Raw genomic sequence first — 13,015 nt, 5'->3', positions numbered from 1 at the left:
CACAATTATGCATGGTGTGGAGAAAGTGGATACACAGGCATTTTTCTCCCTCTCTCATGATACTAGAACCTGTGGTCAGCTCATGAAGCTGATTGGTTGAAGAAGGGGAGAGGTAGAGGTGAAAGGGGGCATGAATGCTGGACCACCTGATCTGTATGCAAAAGTCCCCAGGCTAGATTTCAGCTCAAGAAAGATCTCAGGAACCAGGAAATATTCTTTCCTGCCTGAGATCAAGGAGACATGATGCCCGTTGCACTCTCGGAAGGAGGCCTGAGAAAGATGAAAAAGAGAGTCTAATATGGCATTCAACAGCCTTCTGCCATTCAGATGGGTTGATCTATAGATCCCATGGACCTTGGCCTTTCTGGCTGGGAATGATGGGAACTGCAATCCAGCACCTCTGTAAGGCACCTGGTTGGGTGAAGGTGTCCCAATCCTTGCTAGCGATATTACATGAAGAACCATCCATTCTGAGTGAATGAGACAAACTGCTCCTGTTGGCAGCTTGATCTGCAGAAACTTGCTAATGTCTGTAACTCCAACTGTGGGGAAATGCCGGCTCACAAGCCAACAACCCAAAGCATTTCCCTCTGTTCAACCTCAGTGTGGCGGGTAGATGAAAATGAAATGGGCTTGGCAGGAAGAGGGCTTTGCTGGGAGACTGGAGGGAAACCTTCCCTCCCTCAAGTCCTCCGGAGGCTGTTAAGACCAGGCCTCCCACGTGGCTTCAGCATGACCATTGCTGACTTCCCTGCCCACCCACTCCAGGGTAACTCATTTCTTGCCATAGATTAAAATGTTCAGTTCTACGGCAGAACTTTGGAGGCATGGATGGCATTGGGCTGGATCCATTGGGAAGGGGAATGGGATTGGGAGCCCTATTTTCCCCTCCAAAGGGGGTCCTCCTTAAGGGACTGTGGGAGGGTGTGGCATTAAGACCAAGCTAACCGTGGGGCTGCCATCCGGGCTACACCCCAGGGAGGCAGAAAGGGGCTCACTTCAATGGTCTGAGCCATGGGGTGTGCTCCTGACCCCTGGCTCCCCCAATGAGGCACCTGACAGATGGGCCAGGTTGATGGGATGGAACTGCAGGCAGGTAGTCCAAGTCATGGATCCATGCCCTATGTCCCCACCAACTCTGTTCCAAGCTGGAGCAATTAAGTGGTGGCCAGTTAGTCAACCCATCCAAGTCTACGTCTGAACTTGTTTCCCCACCTCCCTGTCCTGTCCCAAAGAGACTAGCTAGGTGCTGCCACACACAATAACTCCTCTCTCTCTGACCCCCCGCAGAACCTCTGCACGTGAGAGTGAAGAGAACAGTATAAGTGAGAGCAGTTGAAACAGAAAACACAGGACCAGTAAAAGAAGGCCTTCATTGCCCTCAGCGAGTGTTGTCCAAGCAGTATGCTGTCAGCTTTTCAGTTACACAGGACACTTAGTCCCACTGGGTTTCTTTTTTACATGAAATGAGGAGGGGGAAGGTTTCCGACAGAGGATATAGTGGCTGGTATTCACAGGACGCAGATTCTGAAACTGAAATGAGTGTAGATCAAATCAGATGCCACCTTCTGATTTTATCATGAGATGCTCCTTTGCATTCAGATCAGGCCTCAGGACAATAATGTAGCACTTGGGAAGAAAGACGCAGCCCAGTAACCCAGCACTGGAGGCCAAGATGGAGAAGACCTGCACAGCTACCATGTATTTCCCCCTGGTGCTCAGGTAGGTGGGCACAAAGGACACCCAAACGCTGCAGAAGACCAGCATGCTGAAGGTGATCAGCTTGGCTTCATTGAAGGCCCCAGGCAACTTCCTGGCTAGGAAAGCCACCGTGAAGCAGATGGCAGCCAGGAAGCCCATGTAGCCAAGGGCACTATAAAACATGGCTACAGAGCCTTCGTTACATTGCAGGATGATCTGTGCAGGCTGAGAGTGCATGTCAGAGTCTGGGAATGGGGGAAAGATGCCCATCCAGATGGTGCAGATGAGCATTTGGACACTGGAACAGGACAATACAATGGAGTTGGACATCCTCTTCCCCAACCATTTCCTCACTGTGTTCCCTGGCTTTGTGGCCAGGAAGGCCAGCACCACAGTGATGGTTTTGGCCAACAGTGTAGAGACAGCAAGTGAGAAGATGATGCTGAAGGCCATTTGTCGGAGAAGGCAAGTCACTTCCCTTGGCTGGCCAATGAATAGGAATGAGGACAAGAAGGACAGCAGGAGGGAGACGAGGAGAATGTAGGACAAGTCCCGGTTGTTGGCTTTGACTATTGGGGTGTTTAGGAATTTAATGAAGATTCCTAACACCAAGCCTGTGGTGAAAGACAAGAATAGTGCAAAAGATGCCAGGGTGATCCCCAAGGGCTCTTCGTAGGACAGGAAGCTTATATCCTTGGGGATGCATTGCTCTCGTTCCTTGTTTGGATGCTGATCTTCTGGGCACACAGTGCAATAGTCTGCATCTGAAAAGAAGAGAAGCTTCAGAATCATTGAAATCTCCCTATCCACATTCTCCACACCCTGCATCATTTTGTACACCTCTCTCATGTCTCCTCTTCCCCTCCTTTCTCTCCAAGCTAAACAGTCTCAGATGTTGTAGCTTTCCTTCATAGGAGAGATGCTCCAGTCCCTCAATCATTTTAGTTGCCCTTTTCTGCACTTTCGCCAGCACTACAATATCCTGTTTAGGTGTGGTGACCAAAACTATACACAGTATTCCAAGTGTGGTTACACCATAGATTTTATTCTCAGTTCTTTTTCGAATTATGCTCAAGATGCAGTTTGCCTTCTTTAGAGCAGCCACACACACACTGGTTGACATTTTCATTGAGCTGTCCACCACAACCCCCAGATCTCTTTGTTTGTTGGTCACCTCTAACTCAGATTTCACTTATACTTGAAGTTCAGATGTTTTGACCCAACATGCACCACTTTACACATAATTACATTGAACCGCTTTTGCCATTTAGATGCCCATTCTCCCAGTTTGGAGAGATCCTTGTGGAGCTCCTTGCAATCCCTTCTTGGTTTTAACCCACCACAACAATTTGGTGCTGTCAGCAAATTTGGCCACTTCACTGCTCACTCCGAATTCCAGATGATGGATGAATGAGTTGCAAAGCATTGGTCCCTGTGGGACCCCACTATTTACATCCTTCTATTGGATGAATTAATCATTTATTGCTACTCTCTGTGGACCCCAGTATTTACATCCATCCATTGAATGAATTTACCACATATTCTTACTCTCTGCTTTCTGTTCTTTAAGCAGTTACTGATTCAAAAGAGGACCTCTCCTCTTATGCCATGACTGCGAAGTTTGCACAGGGGTCGTTGGTGAGGGACTTTGTCAAAAGCCTTCTGGAAGTCCAAGTGGACAATGTCGACTGGATCACCCCTGTCTACATATTTCATGACACTCTCAATGATCTCTAAAAGGTTAGTGAGACAGGCCTTCTCTTTGTGGAAGCCATGCTGATTCTTTTTCAGCAGGGCTTGTCCTTCTATATGTTTACTAATTTTATCTTTAATCATGCTTTCGTCCCCTTGACCCAGAATAGATGTTAAGCTAACCGGCCTATAATTTCCCAGTTCCCCCCTTGATCCCTTTGTAAAAACTGCTGTTACATTGGCCATCTTCAGGTCTTCTGGTACAGAGTCTGATCTGAGGGACACGCTGCATATTTTGGTTGGAAGATCAGCCATTTCATCTTTGAGTTCCTTGAGAACAATAAGATGGATACCATCTGGGCCCAGGGATGCATTTGCTTCCAACTTATCAATAAGGTTTAGAATTTCCTCTTTTGTCACCACTGTCTGCCTCAGTTCCTCAGTCTCCCTTCATGCAAACATCAGTTTAGGCACAGGTATCTGTCCTGTATCTTCTGCAGTGAAGGCCAATGAGAAGAATTTGTTCAGGTTCTCTGCAATCTTCTCGTCTTTTTTTAGTACTCCTTTATTTCCATTACCATCTTATGGTCCAACTGCCTCCCTAGCTGGTCTCCTGCTTTTGATATATTTAAAGAATTCTTTAGCCTTGTCCTTGATATTGTTTGCAATATGCTCTTCAAAATGCTTTTTTATATCCCTTATTATCTACATTGTGCAAGCCTGTGCTTCCTTTTGTTTTCCTCACTTGGGCAAGACTCGTGTTTTCTGAAGGAAGCCCTCTTTTCTCTAATATCTCCCTTAACCAGCTAGACATATGCTACACAGGCATATTACCTCTGACTAGCAGCCATAGACTGTGCTATCCTCCATGAATGTGTCCAATCCCCTTCCATCTTTTCCTTCTTCAAAGTTATTTTGTGGAAAGAGACTGTGGAAAGATGCTGTGGGTGGAGTGCGGGGCCAGTGAAACCAATTTTCTAGCAAATGGTGTGATCATGTGCATGCACCATCAGGTGATTTGCAAACACCAAGACAATTCCAGATCCACCCACCCGGGATTTGACTGAATCCATAAGACAGTGAGAGACCGCTGGTTCAGGCTATGAGGCAAAGTGGCACACAGCCTGACTGAGAACTCATCAGTTGTTAAAGCAATGAGTTGTCGTTATGTGCAAATGGCCCCTGGGTGAGTGTGTTTGTGGGATTGCTGGAATCTCCACCACAGCCACACATCAACACCACCACCCTTCCCCTATGGTCTCTTCTGTTCACTCCAACAATGTCTGAAGAAAAGAGAGCATCCTTCATCCTACATGCTAATCATGCAGCTTTCCCTCTCTCCATGCCTTCCAGATACTTTGGGCTACAACTCCCAGCATCCCGCAGCCAGCTGCCAGCTTGGGGCAGGCTTCCCAAAAGTTACTTCGGAGCAGTGCAAGTTCACAGATGGCCAAAGAAAAGAGGGAATTATTTGCCCTGTTCTGTCTGGACTGTCCTTTCTGCTGGAGTCACTTGCCTTCCTCAGTGGAAATGGTGCCTTGGGTGCAGAGAGCGCAGTCGTAGCAGCACCGTGGCTCTCCTTCCCGGATCACCCTGACATAGCCAGGCCAGCAGCTTCTGCTACATCTGGAACGAGGCACCGTCTACCCAAGAAGACAGAGTACCAAAAGAGAACAGCTTCCTTAGTTTCCAAAAAGCCCAGTGATATCATCCAGTATGGTTGACTTGAAAAGGGGCTTTGACAAACTCATCAGTGGCTACTAGGTGGACCCTCGGCTGATCCAGGATGGCTTCTTGATGTTCTTATGAGAACGATCCCTTCCTCAAACTCTAAAAGGCCACTGCCAGTCACTGTCAACCATGCTGAGCTAGATGGATCAATGTTGTGACTTGGTAGAAGTCGACTTCTTATGCTGCCTCCAGTCCTAAGAAGGAAGCTGATCGGGGCTGAATTTGGTGTGAATACAGCCGAAGTCCATACTGAGCACAAGGTGTGATCCCATATATACTAGGGATGGGGGAGAATTTCTCCCCGACACTTCAGGGGGCCGAGTGCCAATGCATTCGGTCCTCCGAAGGTTGTTCAGGGAGAAATTCTCTGACCCCCCCGGGATGGGACTTACCTTTCACGAATGTCGCTTCCGGCGGCGGGTCCCGGTGGTGGTTCAGCAGGTCTTCGTCAGGGGCGGCTTGCTGCCGCCGCTGCCATTACAAGAAAAGTAAAAAAAACCCCAAAAACTCCCCTGTGATAGGCTACGTAACGATTAACGTAGCCTATCATGGCTAGATTTGCAAAGTCAGCCATGATAGGCTACGTTAACGCTATTTGCGTTGCCCTTATTTTCGCCGTAGTCTACATAAATCTTTACGTAGAAAACACGGACCAAATAAGGAACGCGAATGGCGGCTCCCTATGGGGGCCGCCATTTGCGTACGCACTTTTTTTTTTTTTAAAGTCACCCGTGATAGGCTACGTGACGATTAACGTAGCCTATCACGGCTGACTTTGCAGATCTAGCCGTGATAGGCCACGTAAATCGTTAGGTAGCCTAAAACGGGGCATGTTTTTTTTTTAACTTTTCTTTGGAAGTTTGCGGCTGGGGAGACGGGGCGCTTCTCCCCCACCTGAATTTCGGCTGGGCGAGGCGGGAAGCCTCCCCCCCAGCCTGAATTTCAGCCGGGTGAGGCGGGAAGCCTCCCCCCCCAGCCTGAACTTCGGGGGGAGAAGCGAAGCGCCTCCCCCCCACCGCGAAAAAAGCTGTGGGACGAGGTAAGTCCCTTTCGTACATCCCTAATATATACACTTCACTAATATAGTATAGAACAGGGATGTAGAACAACCAGCCCATGTAGAACAACGCAAATCTTTGTGTAGTCTATCGCGTGAAAAATCAGGCATGCAAATGGCCTAGTGGACGCCATTTGTGGCAATAAAGCTGGTAGATTAATCTAAGTGTAGCTGTAAATGGCTGCATTTAGGCTAATCTAACAGCTTTACAGCTGCAAATAGCGCCCACTACGTCATTTGTGTCTGGAAACGTAGGACAGTGATACCGCACGGCTGCCGGCCGTATTGCCAGCAATGCGGAGTAGGCGGCTGGCTTCACAGGATCAACGCACAGAGAGAGCAGACCTGGACAGATTCCGGGGGGAGGTGGAGGGGAGTGCTCCATTCTGCCATGGGCCCCGATGGTGCTGGATACTTGGAATCCAGCCTCATTGGGGTCCGTGGTGGAATTCTCCCCCATCCCTACTAAGAACTTAGGAACATAAGAAGCTGCCTTATACAATGTCAGACTGTTGGTCCATGTAGCCCTATACTGTCGACACTGTCCAGCAGGGTCTCTCGAGGGTGTCAGGCAGGATTCTTTCCTTGCCCCAACTGGAGAAGCCGGGGATAGAAACTGGGGCCTTCCGCATGCAAAGCAGGGGTTCCATCACACTCAGTGATGGCCTCTTAAACTGTACATCCTTAGATATTTTCCTGTAAATGACAGGTTCTTTGTTTATTAAATATATAATAAAATGCAACAAATGATTAGAATGCAACAGAAGGTGAAGGGAATGAACTGAAACCTGTTGTTACCTACATTGTTGAACCAGCTGGGCCATACAATGGCATCCTGGTCAATGGTGATTGTCATGTTTGAGGTCCCCTGTCTCTCTAGTGTCCCAACGTTCCTTGTATGAACGGAGTTATTGGGAAACTTCACGAAGTTCACGATGTCAAAGTCAGCTGCCAGGTCTCCACTCTCATCCAAATACACTTGGTCCGTGGAGGTATTGTAAAACTGGAAGTTTCCCAGGAAATGGTGAAGCTGGAATGGCAGAAGGGACACCAGAATGTAGAACTGGACTGTATCCCTAGGACAAAACCAGGGTGGACAAAACGTAGATCTCCACATATTCTGGATTTCAATTGCCAGCATTCCTGACTATCAGCCCCCTGGCAGAGGTTCTGGGAGTAGGGACGTCGAAGATATCCACAATGGAACCAAGTGAGTTTGATTTTCTTGGATTCGACCTGCGGATTCTGCGGCAGACTGGGTTTTCCCTTGTCGGGAAGATTCTGTGGACTTGTGGACCGGTGTTCTCACTTTCCCGGATTTTGTGCAAATTATGTTGTAGAAAAATATGCAAAATAAAAGCATCTGCCCCCAAATGGAAATTACCCCATAGGCTAAAGTATGAAAATGTGTATTTGGAGGAATTTGAGCATTTTAGAACTTGCAAACTTGTGCAAATGTATATTTGTGCAAATGCAAATTTGCACAAATTTGGAAACCAAAACAAATCTGACTCCCTTGATGGGAGGATGACGGAACAAAAAGTGCCTGATAATCCATGGAACTCAGAGAGAATGGATTTCACACACTCCGTACGTCCGTAGTCAGGACCAGCTTATTTAAATTGCAGACATCCTTTTTTGTGTGGACACCCTGTTACCCAGGACTTATATGGGAAGACCATACCCATAAGCTTTTCCAGAAAATGAGGACAATGGGTGGAAGGATCCGGATGTCAGCAGAACCACATAGCCTCTGGGGGAGCAGCCCAGTCGGAAGGAAGAAGTTGGGAGATGGAGCCAGTGAATCTTGCCCAAGGAACTCTCTTGAAACTGGAAGCTTCTTATAACAATGGGACTAGAAAATGGGCACTAGCAGATCCCCAGAATATACAAGTGAGGATTATGGGAGTCCACCTTGCCTCACTTGGCCATGGAAGCTCACTGGGTGACTCTGGGCCAGTCACAGACTCTCAGCCCAACCTACCTCACAGGGTTGTTGTTGTGAGGATACAACGGTGAGGAGGAGGATAATGTAAGCCGCCTTGAGTTCCTTGCGAGAGGGAGAAAGGCGGGGTATAAATGCAATAAATAAATAAATAAATAAGTAAAAAGCAAGGGAGAAAGGGGAAGATATACCCAACTGAATGCAGAGCTCCAGAGAATAGCAAGGAGAGACAAGAAGGCCTTCTTAAATGAACAATGCAAAGAAATCGAGGAAAACAACAGAATGGGAAAGACTAGAGATCTCTTCAAGAAAATTGGAGATCTCAAGGGAACGCTTTGTGCAAAGACGGGCATGATATAGGACAAAGAAGGCAGGGACCTAACAGAAGCAGATGAGATGAAGAAGAGGTGGAAAGAATACACCGAAGAATTATACAGGAAAGACCTGAATGTCCCTGATAGCCATGATAGTGCGCTTACTGAACTTGAGCCCGACATCCTCGAGAGTGAAGTCAAGTGGGCATTAGGGAGCATTACTAACAACAAAGCTAGCGGAGATGACAGTATTCCAGCTGAGCTATTTAAAATCCTAAAAGATGATGCTGTTAAAGTGCTGCACTCAATTTGCCAACACATTTGGAACACTCAACAGTGGCCACAAGACTGGAAAAGGTCAGTTTACATTCCAGTTCCAAAGAAGGGCAATGCCAAAGAGTGTTCAAACTACCGTACAACTGCAGTAATTTCACATGCCAGCAAGGTTATGCTCAAAATCCTACAAGCTAGGCTTCAGCAGTATGTGAACCGAGAACTACCGGAAGTACAAGCTGGGTGTCGAAGAGGCAGAGGAACTAGAGATCTAATTGGCAGCATTTGCTGGATCATGGAGAAAGCAAGAGAATTCCAGAAAAACATCTATTTCTGCTTCATTGACTATGCTAAAGCCTTTGATTGTGAGGATCACAACAAACTGTGTCAAGTTCTTAAAGAGATGGGAGTACCAGACCACCTTACCTGTCTCCTGAGAAACCTGTACGAGGGTCAAGAAGCAACAGTAAGAACCAGACATGGAACAACCGATTGGTTCAAAATTGGGAAAGGAGTACGACAAGGCTGCATATTGTCACCCTGCTTATTTAACTTATATGCAGAGTACATCATGAGAAATGCCGGGTTGGATGAATCAGAGGTTGGAATTAAGATTGCCGGGAGAATTATCAACAACCTCAGATACGCAGAAGATACCACCCTCATGGCAGAAAGCGAAGAGGATCTGAAGAGCCTCTTGTTGAGGGTGAAAGAGAAGAGTGAAATAGCTGGTTTGAAACTCAACATTAAAAAACGAAGATCATGGCATCTGGCCCCATCACTTCCTGGCATATGGAAGGGGAAGAAATGGAAGCAGTGACAGATTTTATTTTCTTGGGCTCCAAGATCACCACAGACAGTGACTGTAGCCATAAAATTAAAAGATGCTTGCTCCTTGGGAGGAAAGCTATGGCAAACCTAGACAGCAGAGTAAGAAGCAGAGACATCACCTTGCCCACAAAGGTTCATATAATCAAAGCTATGGTTTTCCCAGTAGTAATGTATGGCTGTGAGAGCTGGACTATAAGGAAGGCTGAGCACTGAATGATGCTTTCAAATTGTAGTGCTGGAGAAGACTCTTACGAGTCCCCTGGACTGCAAGGAGGTCAAATCAATCAATCCTAAAGGAAATCAACCCTGAGTGCTCATTGGAAGGACAGATACTGAAGCTGAAGCTCAAATACTTTGGCCACCTAATGCAAAGAGAAAACTCCCTGGAAAAGACCCTGATGCTGGGAAAGACTGAAGGCAAAAGGAGAAGGGGACAGCAGAAGATGAGATGGCTAGATAGCATCACTGATGCAATGAATATGAACATGAGCACACTCCGGGAGACAGCAGAGGACAGGAAGGCCTGGATTGCTATGTCGGGATGGAGGAAAGTCCCTTACCTTATCCCGTAGCTTGCTTTTTGGTTGAGGAGAGGTGCTCCGTCCCTCCCCCCGAAATTCTGGGTGGGGTGGGAGGCACCCCATCCCTCCCCACCGAAATTCTGGCCAGAGGGGAGGACCCCGTCCCTCTGGCCGAAATTCTGGCCTGAGGGGAGGCACCCCGTCCTTCTGGCCATGAAACTCGTCTCCTGCTGGGACACAAATGGCAGCAGCCGTAGCCACAGCCGTTTGCGTCCCTGCAGTCAGCCGTGATAGGCTACGTAAATCCTTACATACCCTATCATGGCTGACTTTGGAAAAAACAAAAAAAAGGGCGTACGCAAATGGCAGCACCCATGGGCGCCGCCATTTGTGTTCCTTATTTGGGCACGTGTAGTCTACGTAAACATTTACGTAGACTAAGGCGAAAACAAGGGCAATGCCATTTGCGTTGCCCTTATTTTTGCCGTAGTCTACGTAAATGTTTACGTAGACTACACGTACCCAAATAAGGAACGCAAATTGTGGCACCCATGGGCACCGCCATTTCCGTATATGCTTTTTTTTCCTTCCAAAGTCAGCCATGATAGGCTACGTAAGGATTTACGTAGCCTATCATGGTGTTTTTTGAAAATCTAGCCATGATAGGCTACGTAAATCTTTATTGTTTGTTGTTGTTTTTTACTGGGAAATGGCGGCTGCCGCAGCCGAAACGCCGCCAGGAGTCGCCACCACCAGGGACTTTCGCCGAAGGTAAGTCCCATCCCAGGGGGAGGGGCAGGGGGGGCGGACCTTTTCTCCACCAATTTCGGGGGGCCGAATGTGTTGGCATTCCCCCTCCCGGAGATTCGTGGAGAAATGTTCCGACATCCCTAGTGCTATGGTCCATGGGGTCATGAAGAGTCGGACACGACTTAACGACTGAACAACAACAGCAGAGGATGTTTCTAATGCTCATATAACCACCATGCCACCACTTTCTTTTCATTTTGTAATTTTCTAAAATACATAGATTGCAATTTACAATTTTGTCTGTGGTGATGTTTGCCCATGTAAATTAGCTTGGTTCCCCTTTGGGGTGTCAGGACCCATTTGATGTAGGTTCTGAAGTTAAACAGGACTGAATTTATGCACTGGGCTAGGTGGCCTGTTGGTCGACAAAGTCAGTGAATGTTGCAGTGCCCAAGGAACTCTCTAGAAACTTGGGACTTGCTATATTGGTGGAGGTTAGAAAATGGGCTGCAGCAGATGCAAAGAAGTTGCAGCTGGAGTCAACTTTCCTCAGGAATATGTAAATGTCACTTCATCTCTCCACTGCTTCCAAAAGCTTGTCAGAGTGGAATTGTAATTTTCAATGCAATCACCTTCGAGGAAAGAAGGAATACCTGCCATGGCTGAATGCTTTCGCCTTCCAGTCCGCCTCCACCCACTGCCACCGTCCGCTTGGATCTGGAGGAGTAGGCAGCATTTACGGCATGTGCTATGGCTTGGACAGTGTTGTAAATGCTGTAGGTGTCTTGGGACAGGCTCACATCAAGAAGATGCTGAGGCAAACCTTCTAGGTTCTCTTTCGCTGTGCATCGGTTCCGGCCTTTCACAGATTTCGCATGCTTTGAATATACAAAGTTAAATCCTTCTGTCGGACCTGGATCCATCCCAGCAGCATTTAAAAAAGGATGATAAAGATACGAAACTGGCATATTCTGACGTTTGGTTCCTTTCTTTGTCTGGATAAACAGTGATAAATAACCATGCATGTGCTGTTGAATAAAATGGCTCTCAAAAGCCATGGTCAGACTGCTGTATGGCAAAGCTATTGAGACCCAAATTTTCCCTGAAATTGGTTTCAAGAGTCTGTCTACTATGCCATGCAGAACTACTACATCTATGGAGGACTGAGGTGTCCCATAGTAAACAAATGTATGGACTCTGCGGATGGAAGGTGAAGACTTGCGTAGCTGCTCTTCCAACAAGTCACCTGTAAAGGCAGGGTGTCGTAAGATGGTTTGTGAGAAGGCGACACAGACACCACTCCTGATGAGCACAGGCGTCAAGGTGTTCATGAACTTTTCTCCGTTGTCAGTGTCTGTAGCAAAGAGACCGACCCATGTCCATGTGAAATGCAGGAGCAGTTTAACAATCCCCCGGTAGTGGGGTTCCTCTTTTGGGACCAGCCGGTACAGCTGAGGGAAATGGGTTTTGTCAAGAGCATGATTAACAGGAGCATAACTGACCTGTTAGGAAAAGGAAAGACGTCAGATTTGATTTGTTTTCAGGACAATGCTGAGATAATAGTCATCAACTGAAAATTGTTTATAATTAATACATTGCCTGTCGTTCTGCTGGGCAGTGTTTCTGCAGAGGGAGAGCTGTATGCCACAGTCTCTCTGCACTCTAAGCTGAACCCCAAACCCACATCATCAGAGGATTTGAAGCCCTTGTTCTCAGAAGACAAGGTTGCCAAGTTGACCTGTCAGGGAGAGGATTTGGTCGCTGAAAGGTGTCACAAGTCTTCTACCTCCCCAGGACCCAGTTCTTGAGAAATAACCCCATGTTAGAGTCCCTTGAATCCAGAGGAGGCTGCATTACCATTGTCAGACTCCGAGAACTCTGGCCACTAGCATAGCACAGTGGCTCCCACATTTTTTCATTGATGCAGCCACATTGAGGCTGTTAACATAGCCTAGGCTGCTTTAAGAGACAAAGCCCCAATCAGTGCAGAGGGAGGACCAGCCAGCCTAATGCTTTCCCAACTCCAATTTAAGGCCCAGTCTTAATCTGCTGCTTGTTGGAGCTACATGCACACAACCCTTTCTGACATCAAGCCAGGTGGATTTGTCCATGGTGCTGATCTCTTCTTCTCTTACCCAACCTCCACAGATCCTTCCTAAGGCCCATAGTAGAACCCTGCAACCCAGGCAACAGCAATGAC

The 13,015-nt window shown here is 47.4% G+C and overlaps 1 protein-coding gene across 1 annotated transcript; it reads right to left on the bottom strand.

The window, feature by feature from the left end:
• Window positions 1-1,554: 1,554 nt before the first annotated feature.
• LOC146356557 (vomeronasal type-2 receptor 26-like) lies at window positions 1,555-12,726 on the bottom strand. Its single transcript, XM_084830184.1, has 6 exons — window positions 12,673-12,726; window positions 12,500-12,553; window positions 11,469-12,266; window positions 6,984-7,211; window positions 4,910-5,036; window positions 1,555-2,465 (listed from the first exon to the last, which is right to left on the bottom strand). The coding sequence occupies exons 1-6, from the start codon at window positions 12,724-12,726 to the stop codon at window positions 1,555-1,557; spliced, it is 2,172 nt and encodes a 723-aa protein (XP_084686310.1).
• Window positions 12,727-13,015: the final 289 nt, after the last annotated feature.

Source organism: Heloderma suspectum, chromosome 2 (assembly GCF_057233095.1).
Source record: "Heloderma suspectum isolate Gila_16-S chromosome 2, 16-S_ref, whole genome shotgun sequence".
NCBI classification, from domain to species: Eukaryota; Metazoa; Chordata; class Lepidosauria; order Squamata; family Helodermatidae; genus Heloderma; species Heloderma suspectum.
The sequence above is the reverse complement of the archived record's forward strand: the minus strand, read 5'-3'. Positions and strand labels throughout refer to the sequence as shown.